The following is a 14588-nucleotide window of genomic DNA, read 5'->3' as shown; positions in this document are numbered from 1 at the left end:
AGCAACTAAGCCGTGCATCACAACTACTGAGGCTGCGAGCCACAACTACTGAGCCCACGTGCCTAGAGCCCATGCTCTGAAACAAGAGAAGCCACTGCAATGAGAAGCCTGCGCACCGCAACTAAAGAAAGCCCACATGCAGCAACGAAGACCCAACGCAGACAAAAATAAATAAATAAATATATAAATAAACATTAAAAAAATAACTAGAAAGGTTACATAAAGTATACATTCATAATGTTGCTTAGAAAGTTCAAAGGTAGCCCAGATTTCAACCTTAGTCATTTTTATGTATACCATAACACAGATCTGGTTCCGCAAGCATCAACAAGGTATCTAATACGTGTCTGCCATTTAGATTCCATTCTCTAAATGGAATTTTGTTTGTTTGTTTACTATCTTCATTCTTGCCCAGCCACTCAGAAACTTGGCATTCAAGCTGACTATTTTCTGTCAACCAAGGACCGTACATAGGCCCCAGGCGTTATCAACAAGCAAGTAACACAATTTTATCATGGACTACAAGCCTAAGGAATCCTAAATTGATACTGCATTGTTGGCATGTTGCAATTACCTAAAATAGCCTCAATTTTTTTCACAAACTGAAAGGATTAATACAAGAGAATAAATACAGATCAAATTCCACTACTGTAGAAACAGTATATAAGAAAAAAGATTCTAAGCCTCAAGTAATAGCTCCACTTGTTTCTATGAGTCATTATATAAAAAAATTCTTCCACGTTAAAGAATTACAATATCTCCTTGAAGTCAATTTAATAGATTTTGTCAATATTTATAAAAGACCTTAAAGGTTTTTAATAAAATCTGGGTATTTATTTAAATAATTTTGGAACATGATACTGATTTCATATAAAAATAAAGTGAAGAGCCTAACGCGTAGTTTACAGGTGTGTAAGATTATTATTTTCAATGCATTTTCACATCTGTTATAGCAGTAATGAACATTGTTCTCATGTGTCCAGTTTAATGAAATCATCCATATTGTGAAGTCCTTAAAAAATTTCCTTGGATGATTCACTTATTCACTACTTAGAGCATCACCTTGCATGTGGTAGGCTCCCAATAATTATTTATTAAATTGTTGAATTCAATGGGCAGACTGTAAGACCATAAAAGGCAGAAATTGCACTCTTAACATAATTCTGTGCAGACCTTAGGAAGAAATCTTGCAGATTTTAAGTAGTCAACAAATGTCTACTGATGAGAAGACTGTAATTTAAATGTTCTCAAACAGAAAATTTATTTCTAGCAGACAGGAGAGCATAATTAAAAATGAACAGACTCTGGGATCAGACAGTCTTAGGTTCAAAACTTGGTTCTACCAAGTGGCACTGGGAAAGTGGATAACTCTGCAGGGTCTCAGTTTCCCCATGTGTGAAACTGATCCACTGGTATTATCTGCCTCATAAAGACTGAATAAGTTCAGGCATGTAGAGTGACTGGCACGGCACCTGGCACTCAGTAACACATGGTGTTCATTTGCGTATGACTTGCCTTAAATTACAAGATCAAAGTAACATATTTGGTGTGTGGAGTCTTAGAGCAATTTGCCAGCCCTCTAAAATATTATATGCATTTTTTCCCTCCAAAAAATAAACCTGTTTGGAGTGATCTAGACTACTGAAGTTCCTGTTAGTAATGATGATTTCCTAGTATATGAATGAAGCTGGGTTTGCAGACACTGCAAGCAACACACTGGTGTATTTCTGACTTGTTTCTGGTCAAGGCATTCTCTGGGAACTATCTGATTTAAAAAAAAAAAAAAGCACCTTTGACTGTCTTTCTAGTGATAAAACCATTTTATGCTTTTGGGATAAACGTTAAGTTGTATAAAACTGATAGTAATGCAAATAATACTTGTCCACAGCGATACAAATGAATATTGTTTGGTAGAGATACAATTGATTTCCACCTTATAGAATAGATGACTCCAACATTTATACTTATAGACTTGCCTTACAAGAACACTCTATGACATAAATCACAGCAAGATCCTTTTTGACCCACCTCCTAGAGAAATGGAAATAAAATCAAAAATAAACAAATGGGACCTAATGAAACTTAAAGGCTTTTGCACAGCAAAGGAAACCATAAACAACACCAAAAGACAACCCTCAGAATGGGAGAAAATGAAGCAACTGACAAAGGATTAATCTCCAAAATTTACAAGCAGCTCATGCAGTTCAATAACAAAAAAACAAGCAACCCAATCCAAAAATGGGCAGAAGACCTAAACAGACATTTCTCCAAAGAAGACATACAGATTGCCAACAAACACATGAAAGAATGCTCAACATCATTAATCATTAGAGAAATGCAAATCAAAACTACAATGAGATATCATCTCACACCAGTCAGAATGGCCATCATCAAAAAATCTAGAGACAATAAATGCTGGAGAGGGTGTGGAGAAAAGGGAACACTCTTGCACTATTGGTGGGAAGGTAAATTGATACAGCCACTATGGAGAACAATATGGAGGTTCCTTAAAAAACTAAAAATAGAACTACCATACGACCCAGCAATCCCACTACTGGGCATATACCCTGAGAAAACCATAATTCAAAAAGAGTCATGTACCAAAATGTTCATTGCAGCTCTGTTTACAATAGCCAGGACATGGAAGCAATTTAAGTGTCCATCAACAGATGAATGGATAAAGAAGATGTGGCACATATATACAATGGAATATTACTCAACCGTAAAAAGAAACAAAATTGAGTTACTTGTAGTGAGGTGGATGGACCTGGAGTCTGTCATACAGAGTGAAGTAAGTCAGAAAGAGAAAAACAAATACCATATGCTAACACATATATATGGAATCTAAAAAAAAAAAAAATGTCATGAAGAGTCTAGGGTTAGGACGGGAATAAAGACACAGACCTACTAGAGCATGAACTTGAGGATATGGGGAGGGGGAAGGGTAAGCTGTGACAAAGTGAGAGAGAGGCATGGACATATATACACTACCAAACATAGGGTGGATAGCTAGTGGGAAGCAGCCGCATAGCACAGGGAGATCAGCTAGGGGGTTTGTGACCACCTAGAGGGGTGGGATAGGGAGGGTGAGAGGGAGGGAGATGCAAGAGGGAAGAGATATGGGAACATATGTATATGTATAACTGATTCACTTTGTTGTAAAGCAGAAACTAACACACCATTGTAAAGCAATTATACTCCAATAAAGATGTTAAAAAAAAAAAAAAAGAATTGCCTTACAGTACATTAGCAGTTTGGCATCTATCAGCAATTTCATTGCAGCATTCCTGATTGTGTGCGTGCGCGTGTGTGTGTGTGTGTATGTGTGTGTGTAGTATCTGCTCTTCAAATTATCCTTTGAACCAATTTTATTATCTTACTGGTTTTTTCATGGTTTTCTCTGTAGTATACTGGGGAAAAGCCTGGATTATTTGGGATTCAGAAGAGGTGAGTTCGACTTCCTACTCAACCAGTCGATTTATTCTGGCCAAGTCAAATACCCTTCTCCAAGGAGGAGTTGCCTCAACTGTGAAAGACAGAGGACTACACTGCCACATCTATTTGTTTTCTGAAGCAAGTAAGATAATCAAAAGAGGACTCCGTTGCATAGAACAATATACATTTACATTATCATTCTGATTTAGCCTACGCCCCAGTGTGACCCAACTATAAACTGGAAAACACCTAGTTGGAGGTAAAAGCCGCTGTGGCCCCTGGACAGCAGGAATCACACTCCTGGTCCTGGGTTGCCTTGGCTCTAAGCTGATACTTGTCACAATGAACTTATTAGAAAACTTGAATGTGATATCAAGAGGTATTTGACATGTAATAGCCTGGGTTTCCTTAATTCTTTGGGGATGATTTTTAAATAAGAAATAGGGGTAACTTAGATTTTGAAAGGAGAGAGAATTCTCTGGCTTAGGCAAATACCTGGTTTTATATCGTTTGGAGTCAGTGGTCAGATGGCCTGACATCCACTGATAATTCACTAGAGTAGTTCTCCTCCATGTTTCCGTTTCTTAAGAGTTCTTAGAAGAGACTAAAAGTATTGGAAAATACTAATGTAATTGGTCACAACCTCTTTTAAAGCCTTGCTGTACAAAGAAATATAACTTCCTTCCTGCATGAATCATATACCAAAGGCAATTGCTTTGCTCATTGTTGATTACCTACTGTAACAGAAATGGTTTGCTTGTGGAATGTTTACTGTTACCTTGTGCAACTCCTGAAGCATTCAAGTTACACAGATCCGCTCTGCTAGGATTTTCAGTAGAAGACACTGTTAACATTTAAATTTTTTCTCCTCTCTTCTGTGTCCCCCTAAGAAAACTGCCACAATGTAGCCTGGGTTCTGTATCTTTTAGTTTTTATGTTTTCTTTTGGAAAAAAACAAAATTACAAAATAAAAAACATAAGATGTAAGTACTCACTTTCCAACTTTTTTGGAATAATTAGACAAGACTTTAAAAATCAGCTTTGTCTCATAGCGTCTCTCCTTCGCCAATAATCTGACACATATTTTGATGAGTTTCTTTTTTTTTTTTAATAAATAAAGTTATTTATTTATTTCTTTTTGGCCACGTTGGGTCTTTGTTACTGTGCGCACATTTTCTCTAGTTGCAGCGAGCGGGGGCTACCCTTTGTTGCTGTGTGCAGGCTTCTCATTGCGGTGGCTTCTCCTGTTGCGGAGCACGGGCCCTAGGCACGCGGGCTTCAGTAGTTGCGGCACGTGGGCTCAGTAGTTGTGGTTCACGGGCTCTAGAGCACAGGCTCAGCAGCTGTGGCGCACGGGCCCAGCTGCTCTGCAGCACGTGGGATCCTCCCAGACCAGGGCTCGAACCCGTAACCCCTGCATTGGCAGGCGGATTCTCAACTATTGCGCCACCAGGGAAGCCCTTGATGAGTTTCTTAAGTCAACATCTCCAGCCAGAGATAAAAGCCAATATATTAAAGCAATGAAAGAAGTCAACATATTAGAATCACCAGTGGATTTTAAAATAAATTATAATTTTGCTTTGCTTTCCTATTTTTCTTTTATGACACTAATAAAATTTGCAAATCTAATTTTGCTCCCTGAAAATAAGGGGTAGCTTTCTTAAACAGCCAGTTTCCCCACATATCTATATCCAGTTTATGGGACAGTGAGGCTGTTTTCTCAAGATATACCTTTCCCAAGGCTATTGGTTACCGGTTTCTTCCTGATACTCACACAGCTGTGGTTCCTGCAACACTGCCCACTCCCACCTCATTTACTATAGTCTCAACTCTCACCTTGCCTCAGGCAGAGCAGAGTGCTGTTTGAAGGGTCCGCTTAGGGCAACTACTTGCAAAGCAAAACCAGTTGGTACCTGTTGGTGGAAACTTGCACATTCATTGGGCTTTGTGCTTGTCAACCTCCCACTGCTCCACAAAGAAGCAGTGAACCAATTTTATCCCGCAAACCAGAAACAGGAACTGAACGGGCCTCTAACCAGGCCTCCAAAACAGGAAGCAAGGGACAGTCCCTGCAGCCACCAGAGGGGAACTGACTTGTAGCAGAGAACTCCCAGAAGGCTGGCACCAGCCACGGCCACTGGTGAGACAAGGCCAAGTTGTGAGCCTATAATTAGGCTTCACCTAGAGGTGGAACCAACTTGAACTATCAACTGATGAACATACGAAGCAGACAAAAGGCAACCAAACTGAAACAAGAAACCAGGATCCCAGGAGCCTGGGAAGCAGGACCAGTGGGGACAAGCTGCAGTTGACTATCTGGGATGAGAAATGGGTGCTCTAAAAACAAATGTTATTTTTGTGCTTTGGAGTTTTGTTTTTCGTTTTGCTTTTTTCCAATTTTCTAGTAAAGCTCTTTTTGGAAAATTTTAACTTTGCCTCCAAGAAAGCAAGAGGAAGCACAGTGTTCTGAGCTCACAGGAGGCAGGCAATGATATGCCAGCAAAAAGTCAACAGCCCAGAGAAAAACCATGAGTGGGCCTCTACTGGGATATTTTTTTAATCCCTTCCTAAACTAGACTTTTTCTTTATGAGTTTGCCTATGTTTGCTCTTTTGATAATTTTGCTAAGGCTTGTTTCTTGGGTGAAGAAGCAGTGATGAGGTAGGAAGGGGCTATAAGGTGGTTTAGACTAGAGGTTCTCAAACACTGCTCTGTTAATTGGCACGATAAAGTTTTCATCCATCATGGTGAAATGGGAAAAAGAATAATAAATAATGCGTTTTTCCACACATTTACTGTATGCAAAAAGCTATTCTTTACTCTAAGGTTATGCCTTCCCTAATTCAACATAAAAAAATGTGTTTTCTTTTTAAGAAGTCATGGCAGTAGCTGGCTGGTTGTCAAGTTTTCTTTTTCTCTCTTTATAATACACTTACCTGGGAAGATAAAATGTTGACAAACTCATGTCAGTCTTCAATTTTTTTAAACCGGTTCATGGGAACCAATATTTAGGAAATACTGACTCCACCCAAGTATACTTCTCCGTCCAAGTATATGAGACAGTATATAAGAAAGCCTCATTGGAGTTAAAAGTAGAAAATGCAGAAGTGGGCTGGAAGATTCTCAGGAACTTCTCAGTCTGAGATAGACAGGAGACAAAGGTTATGTTTGCTTTTGTTTTGTTATCAAATAAGACTGGAAGTCCTAAGGAGCTGTGCTGGAAGCAAGTGGAACCAAACCCAGAAAGTTCAGATGCCTGTCCAGTGACATGGCCCAAATGGGTGACTTTTATCACAAACCCAAGTAAGGCGGGAACACTATAGAGATGAAAATATAAAGGCTAAGTTCTTAAAATTTCAGCCTCCATGTGTTTCCTTCCTGTTACCCACTGTTGCTAATGGGTGAAAGGCTGAGTAAGAGATTGCAATACAGAGAGCCTGCCTAAGAGAAAGGCCAGGAGAAGTTCTGGCTAAGGGCAAGGAAAGGGGAAGCAGGCAGCCATCCACTCCTGAGCCCCCCGAGAGGGAGTGAGGTGGCCTTGAGCAGAGCACTGTCCCTGGGTCTTACATCAGCTGGAAGTCAAGCCCCATAAATAGGTTTGGAGGGGACGAAGGTGAAAGTGTTTACGGATCCCCTGCCGTATCACTTCCTCCTTCGCTGAGCATCCTTCCTCCTCAGTCCCTGCCCAGGCTTCCTCCTCTCCCTAAAGCCACCCAATCCTTCCTTTGTCCCCTGCCTCACCAGAGCCCCTCTTCTCAACACCACCAATCCAAAGTGATGCTCGTACATCCAGCCAGGATGCTACCAGAAGCTAGATGAACGCAAAAGTTCCTGATTCTAGCACAGGGAAAGATGTATTCAAAGTCCCAGTTTCAGGACTTCCCTGGTGGCGCAGTGGTTAAGAATCTGCTTGCCAATGCAGGAGACACGGGTTCGAGCCCTGGTCTGGGAAGATCCCACATGCTGTGGAGCAACTAAGCCCGTGCGCCACAACTACTGAGCCTGAGCTCTAGAGCCCGCGAGCCACAACTACTGCACCCTCGTGCCACAACTACTGAAGCCCACGTGCCTAGAGCCTGTGCTCCGCAACAAGAGAAGCCACCGCAATGAGAAGCCCGCGCACCACAACGAAGAGTAGTCCCGCTCACCGCAACCAGAGAAAGCCCACGCGCAGCAACGAAGACCCAACGCAGCCAAAAATAAGTTAAATAATTAATTGTTTAAAAAAGTCCCAGTTTTAGGTTGGCAGGAACATAATTTCCTGAATGTTTAAACAGATAAATGGGGTTCACACTTCAAGTACACTGAATTAACAAGGCTTCTTATAGTCTAGTCCCAAATTTAACCACCATCTATAATACTATTTCTAAGAAAAAGTGTGCTCCTGGATCTAAGCAGCAACCTTGAATCATTTAGCCTGAATGAACGAATATAACTTCTTTATGGTTCAGTTTTTCCATAAGCAAAGCAGGGGAATAACAAAGCCTGTACCAGCCATACTTCACAAAACTAATGTTCATTTTTTTAAAAATGTTGAGACCCTGCCAGTTGGGGTCTGTCTACCTGAATGGAATAGTTCTGCATCACTAACATCTGTATCGCTGACATATCTTAGCTTTCACAGAAATTTACTGCCTGCAATGCAGGGAGCTGGGAAGGGGTGTTGTTAGCCTGGCAACTGCCATCTCTGAGTGACAGTATTGTATGTGTAAGTACAATGAATTTTCATAAAATCTTTGATAGAACATTAGTTTCCTCTCAGAACGGGAATGAAAGAGAGAATGACAAGTGTAGTCAAAGAACAAACTCGATTACAGTTGAACGATAATCAAATAGGGAAAAATCAGTGAAAACCTTCAACTGCAATCTATCCTTTAGAAAGATACCAGTACACAAAGATAGCGGAAGCTTCTAAAAATGTAACCAAGCTTTAAGTTCTTATTCATTCCATTAAGCTGAGCTGTTCGAACACCAACATTCCCTTTGAAATGTTGAGGCCCTTGTTAAGTCCCTCTTGCTTACCATTCTATTGCAGATTGGGGTCACCTCTGAACCCCACTCCCCAGTTTGATTCTAGAGGCTATTTCCTGGAAGCCCAAGGCATTCCGTGTAGACCCTCACAACCAGGACATGAATCTGCGCTTCTCACGGACCCTGATCTCCTGGAGGTGGCAACATGCTAGATATTAATACAAGCAGTTCATTCATCTCTGTGGATTGAAGTGATTCATTTTTTAATCAATACTGTCACAATTTTAAGGTTCAGAATTTGAGGGCTGGAAGGAATCTTAGAACCCAATTATTACAACCCTTCTCTGAGATTTTAAATTACTTGCTCCAAATTAGAGAAGAACCAGGACCAGATCTAGATGTTGAAACTCTTGTTCCAATGCTCTGTCCCCGCACACCCTGCTGCCTTCCCTTTTCAAACTCACAGGATTACATGAGGGAATCTTAGAAATTTTCTTCAATCTCCCCCTCTACTTCCATCCTTGGTCAGTTTTATAGGCCGCTGAAGGAGACAAAGGGCCTCACTCACAATTATGTGGTCCAGAGCAGAGCCAGGATGAAAACTCAGATGGAACTTGAGGGATGATGTTCTTCCCACTATATCATAATGGTTCAACTTTCGAGCGGAGGCAGTGGATGTAGAGCAATGGTCAGCATGGGGCCAAAACCTTGCCAGGCCTGTTTTTGTAAGGCCTGCAAGCTAAGATTGGTTTTTCCATTTTTAAATGGTTGGGGGAAGAACATCAAAAAAGAATAATACTTTGTGAATTACATGAAATTTAAATTTCAGTGTCCATTAACAAAGTTTTACTGGAATACAGCCACGATGATTTGTTTAGGTCCTCCTGAGTAATACCTGCAGAGTTGAGGAGTTGTGAGAGACACCTCCTGCAAAGTCTAAAATGTTTATGCCATCTGGCCCTTTACAGAAAAATCTGCTGAACCCTGGTAGAGGACGAGCAAGCACTCTCTTAGAAATCAGAAGTCAAGTTCTACTACTATCTAACTTGGCCGCCCTCAGTTTAGAAAAACAAAGGGTTTGGACAAAACTGATACCATCCTTATTCGGTCACATCTTCAACATCTTCATGCTGAATGAGGAAGCTCAGAGATCATGTCACAGGCAGGGGTGAAACTGGGGCCTGCCCAGGTTGAACAAAGCAGTGGGATGGGACAGAGCTGGCCCGGAAACACTGGTTTTCCTAGAGCGTGTCCTCCTCCCCACTATTCCACATTGCACCAAGATGGCTCATAAGGTCCCTGCCAGCTCTCTGCCACATGAGTTTGATGCTTCCCTCTCTTGATTCTGAGAGTAAATTAGCCCAGCTAAATGCAGATAGCAAGGGCGAAGCCGGACTTTTTAGAATCAGGCACCCAAAGTGAAATCCTCCATTAACCAGTTGTTACCTATGACCTTGGGCCAGTGATGGACCCCTTGGTTTTCTCATCTAAGAAGGATGCTAAGTACTTTCTTCACAGGCTTGTTTGGAGGATTAAATGAGATACATTTCAAATGTCTGGTCCCTTCTAATCTTTCTCTCTCCCTTTCCCAGAGACAGTATTTGGAGAATAAACAGTACGTGAGCCTTGTTAGGAAACTCTTGCAAATTAGCTTAGAATTTAAGATTACTTTTATAAAAAATACCCAATCTATCAATGCAATAAAAACAGACTTATTATTTCACTGGGTGTTTTCCTCACATACCTTTCAGTTCTTTGAAACTTCTTCTAAATTATAATCCAAAAATAAAAGTGCTGTAATTTTTAGAAAAGTTATATTTCTTGTTTAGAAAAGCAAGCCACACAAAGAACCAACCTAAAATATATTATACTCATGTCCAGTTATGAAGACCAAGACTGTAAAATACACCCGAACCAAAGTCCTAGTTTATTTAGTCTGGCTTCCTTAACATGAAGTTCTTCTTGTTCTTAAAATATTCAGCTTTGGCTGAATTCCAAGACAGACACAAGCCTACTTCAGGTGTTTCGAAAGACTGAAGAGAATTAGAACTGGAAACAAGATTGGATTATAAAACCTTCTATGTGATCACAAATACAAGAACCTTATTGCTTGAAACCACCATTAAATCAAATTTTATGCCCCCACTTATAAAAAAAATAAATATGTATATATCAACATTGGTTGTACAGGGTGCTAAAGGTTAATTTCAATAACATGCTTTCATCCCTAACATTTGCTAACAGATAGCAAATTGCTGCAGTCACTTGAATTGCAGTGACACTTTCTGAAATCTGTAATAGGTTGAAAAATTTTTTTTCATGAATTACTCTAGCAACCACTTTAATGGGCACACTTTAATGGCCAATCTAATCTTAGTTATTAAAATAGCATATCAGTGTTTTAAACAATGTTAAAATTATATACTTTCCAGGGGCTTCCCTGGTGACGCAGTGGTTGAGAGTCCGCCTGCCGATGCAGGGGACACGGGTTTGTGCCCCGGTCCAGGAAGATCCCACGTGCCGCGGAGCAGCTGGGCCCATGAGCCATGGCCGCTGAGCCTGCGCATCCGGAGCCTGTGCTCCGCAACGGGAGAGGCCACAACAGTGAGAGGCCCGCGTACCACAAAAAACAAAACAAACAAACAAACAAACAAAAAATTATATACTTTCCAGCCCATCAGGGCATATGGAGTAATAAAAAACAGGCCTTGGTTCTTTCACCAAAATCCTAACAAAGATATCATACAAGTTTAGTGTAAATTACAAAGTTGCTTTTGGAAGTAATTTCTTGAAACTTCAAACTGGTAAGAGATGGGAAATCAAACCACTAAACTTAAGGTTAAGGGAGCTGGGAAGATCATGACATAACATGCAAATTCATACAGATCCGCTCTGCCTGCAGCTGGCTGAGTGGCAGAAGTCATGATTTCTGTACTCTCAAAAGTACACAGAAAAAATGAGGACATCATCTAAAACAGGCACAGGTATATACAGAAGGAAAATGTGGGCCAAACCTAACAGAACAGAAACCAAAACACTAAATGTAGAAAAGGCTGACTGGGGCAAATATCTCGCAATGCACGAGATCAGAAGTTCTTTAAGAGGACCACACGCACCCCGGGCTCCTGGTGGCTGGGCAGTCAGACTCTCGCACAAATACACTCTCCCCAGAGCTGCGAGAGGCCGCCCGGAGCAGTCACGCAGCGCGGCTCGCTGCCTCTAAGATGGGGCAAGAAGTAAATAAGTAGGAAGCACGATTGCTGCCCAGAAATTGTTTTTTCCTGCCCAGGAAAGAAAACAAAAAACATTTTTCCCCCTGCGGTGGCCTGGGAAAAAGTGAACCCTGACCGCGGCGGATGGGGAAGGGGTTGCACACGCACCTGCATTGTAAAAACGGTCCAACACCGCAGTTTCCCCAAAGTCCAGTTTCCCGAAATGCAGGGTCTCCAGGGTGGCGCCCACCGTCTCGCACGCCTGCCGCAGGCACTGCAGGGCCTCGCTCTCGGCCACCACCAGCTGCCCCTGGCTCGCTTCGTTGATGACATATGCCACCGTGGTCCGTCGGCCTCCTCCGCCACCAGAGTTGCCCCGGCACCGGGTGGCGCTGCTCCCGGGGGTGGCACTGGGACACGCAACGCCAGGGGCGGCGGCACTCTCCACGTTCCAGAAGCTGCCCGGTGGCGGCGGCGGCAGCTGGTTCTCCTCGCCCTCGGCGGCCGCCGCCGCTCCTCCCCTCCGGTAGCTGCCGCCCTCGGCCAAGGGTGGCACAGAGAAAGTGATGCCCTCGCCCGCCTCCGCGCTCATCTCTCCTGGCCGGGCTGCAGTGGCGGCGGCGTCCCCCGCCCAGCCGCACCGTCTGGCCAGCCACAGCTCGGGGCTGCTCCGCGCGCGCCGGGCTAAGCAGCTGCCATCCCGTGTCGCGCCGCGCCGCCGCCTCCTCTCCGGCGCCCTCTCCCCCGAAGGGACGCCGCTGCCCGGCGGCGGCTCGCCCCTCCTCGGCGCCTCCGTGGCCGCGCCGCTCGCCCGCTGCAGGGTGTAGAGTACAAGGGGTGGGGAACCGGGTTGAGCGGGAAGAGACAGCGCTTCCTTTTCTTGGCGGGCGGACAAGTCGGCTAGCGAACCTGCGCCGCGGCGCGACTCAAGGGCGCCCCTCTCGGGGTGCGGTGCGCCCTGGCCACCCGGAATGCGGTCCTGGTTCCTTCCGTGCCGGGCGCTCTGGGAGGGGTCGGGGAGGGCGCCCTCTGGGTGGGGAGCTACCTGGCCAGCACCTCAGAGGCGGGCCGACTCCCTGGACCGCGTCCCGGAACAGCTGCAGCGGCCGCCGAAAGGATCCGCCTTCTTCCTCGGCGGCGGCTCCCCTTCATCTGCTCTGTTTCCTCCTCCTTCCCCGGCCTCGTTCCTCTGCCGATCGCCGCGCCCGCTTTGGCACCAGCCTGGCCGCTCCAGTCTCACCGCTCCTTGCAGCAGCTCGCCCAGTCGGCCACCGGCTTCTTGGCCGCCCACTCGTCGCGGCACCGAGAGTCAGGGCCCGCCCCGAGGGAGGGCGCTGCTGGGAAGCTCGAGTCCGGACTAAACCGACTGCGCCGCGGCTCCCGGACCTCAACCCAGCCCCGAGCGCCGCCCGGGGCCAAGGTTCTGCACCGTCACCCACCGGGCCCCCCACCCAAGAAGACCTGGAGTAGGCAAAAGCCCGGAGCGCACGCGACGACAGGATGGCGCAAAAAAAAGTCTCTCTTGCGAATACTCGTGTCTTCAGAGCCAGCGCAGGAGGCATTAGCAGCGTTCCGCTTAGCCAGGGCGCCCCCCTCCGGCCCCAGCCGGCCTCGCTCTGCAGCGCGGTCCGGTAAAGCGTGCGGCGCTGGCAGGACTAGGGCAGCATCTGGAGGCCAGCATTGCGCGGGGCGGGAAGACTTCAACTACAGTCCTGCAGCCGGCCTGAACTGGAGGGTGGTTTACTGGTGACAGTGGCTCTCCGCAAGTGGCAGGCTAAATTTATCGGGTCTGCCCTGGTACTTTTCATTTTCAAATTTTCAATAGCTCTGCTATCATGAATAATTGATTAGCTTCAAGTGCTGAACGGTATAGCGTTCCCATTTGGGTTCTTAAAATTTCCCCCAACATCGCGCATACTTACCTCAGATAGAAAACCGGTTCTATACTGGACTTGGCAACTCGTCATCCGCCAGATGAAAGAGGGAAATTAAGTGATTACTTCTATTTTTTTAAATTGCACCACGGGAGGGCGGGGGGGAATGCCTGAATTGCCTAAGAGCAATCAAAAAGTATCTACTTATTTGGGAAGCAAAAACAGATGTGTAAGTTCTCAGAGAACTCCAAAATGCTATAACTTCAGGAAAACCAGTGAAAGCTGCAGTGAAATAAAGTAACAGGTTTGGGCTTCCCATCTCCAGGAACCGAGATGAATGAGCTTTATGAAAAAGGTTGAAGAATATTGCAAATTACATGCAAGCTAGGGGGAAAAGGAAGGATAAAACAGTTGAGTAGTAAACGGTGAAAAGAAGGAAGAAAATAGTAATGTGGGAAAACACCTAGCAGCTGAACAATTGTATCTGCACAATTGTATCCTTAATGAAGCAAAGTGAGTTAGCTTTTTCTAAAGATTTGTAAAACGATAGAAGTAAATTTCTAGCAAGGAAACTGGATTCTATGTGATCCACATCTGTTTTTGAACTTGATATCATTAGGAAAGTAATTACTTAGTGAATCTGTGATCATAAGGAAACAAAACGTTGATGGACTACTAATAGATGTGTATCTTTTAATACTTCCAACAACTTGTCAAACCTCCAAACTTCTGTGAAAGTGTATAATCCTCCACCCCATACTGGCCCAAAACAATAAACACAGGAAAGTCATTGGGACCATGTCTGGAAAATTAAAATGCCCAAATTCTCAAAGAGCACTTGACTACACAAATAAGGCCCAAAATTATATATAGAGCTATTTTCTAAAAACCATAATTTTTATACCATTTCACCTTTGCTTCCCTTCCAGATCTTTTCAGAGCCATTGTTCATATATAATTTTGTTTTATTTTACTCACTTTGTTTACTTTGAATTGATTTAATAACTTTAAAGATGTTACTGATTACTGGCACCCAAACCCCAATGCAATGCTGAAAGACTACTTTCCTTGGTCCCAAGGCTCTCCCACCTAAAAGG

General features: G+C 43.9%; 1 protein-coding gene across 3 annotated transcripts in view; it reads right to left on the bottom strand.

Moving 5' to 3' along the window:
• The window catches only part of MAP3K5 (mitogen-activated protein kinase kinase kinase 5), a 212996-nt gene extending 199911 nt beyond the window's left edge, over positions 1–13085 (bottom strand). Inside the window, exon 1 of one of the 3 annotated variants that reach the window (XM_027085523.1) lies at positions 11786–13085. In XM_027085523.1, the coding sequence (XP_026941324.1) occupies positions 11786–12209 (424 nt within the window). In that variant the 5' untranslated portion in view covers positions 12210–13085. The remainder of the gene's footprint in view (positions 1–11785) is intronic. The other 2 variants (XM_027085499.1, XM_027085508.1) reach the window with 2 other exon arrangements.
• Between the last annotated feature and the right edge of the window lie 1503 nt (positions 13086–14588).

This window comes from Aethalodelphis obliquidens, unplaced genomic scaffold (genome assembly GCF_003676395.1).
Source record: "Aethalodelphis obliquidens isolate GAN/ISIS:26980383/991018 unplaced genomic scaffold, ASM367639v1 scaffold3, whole genome shotgun sequence".
Classification (NCBI taxonomy): Eukaryota; Metazoa; Chordata; class Mammalia; order Artiodactyla; family Delphinidae; genus Aethalodelphis; species Aethalodelphis obliquidens.
Note: the sequence above shows the minus strand (reverse complement) of the source record. Positions and strands in the feature narration are given on the sequence as shown.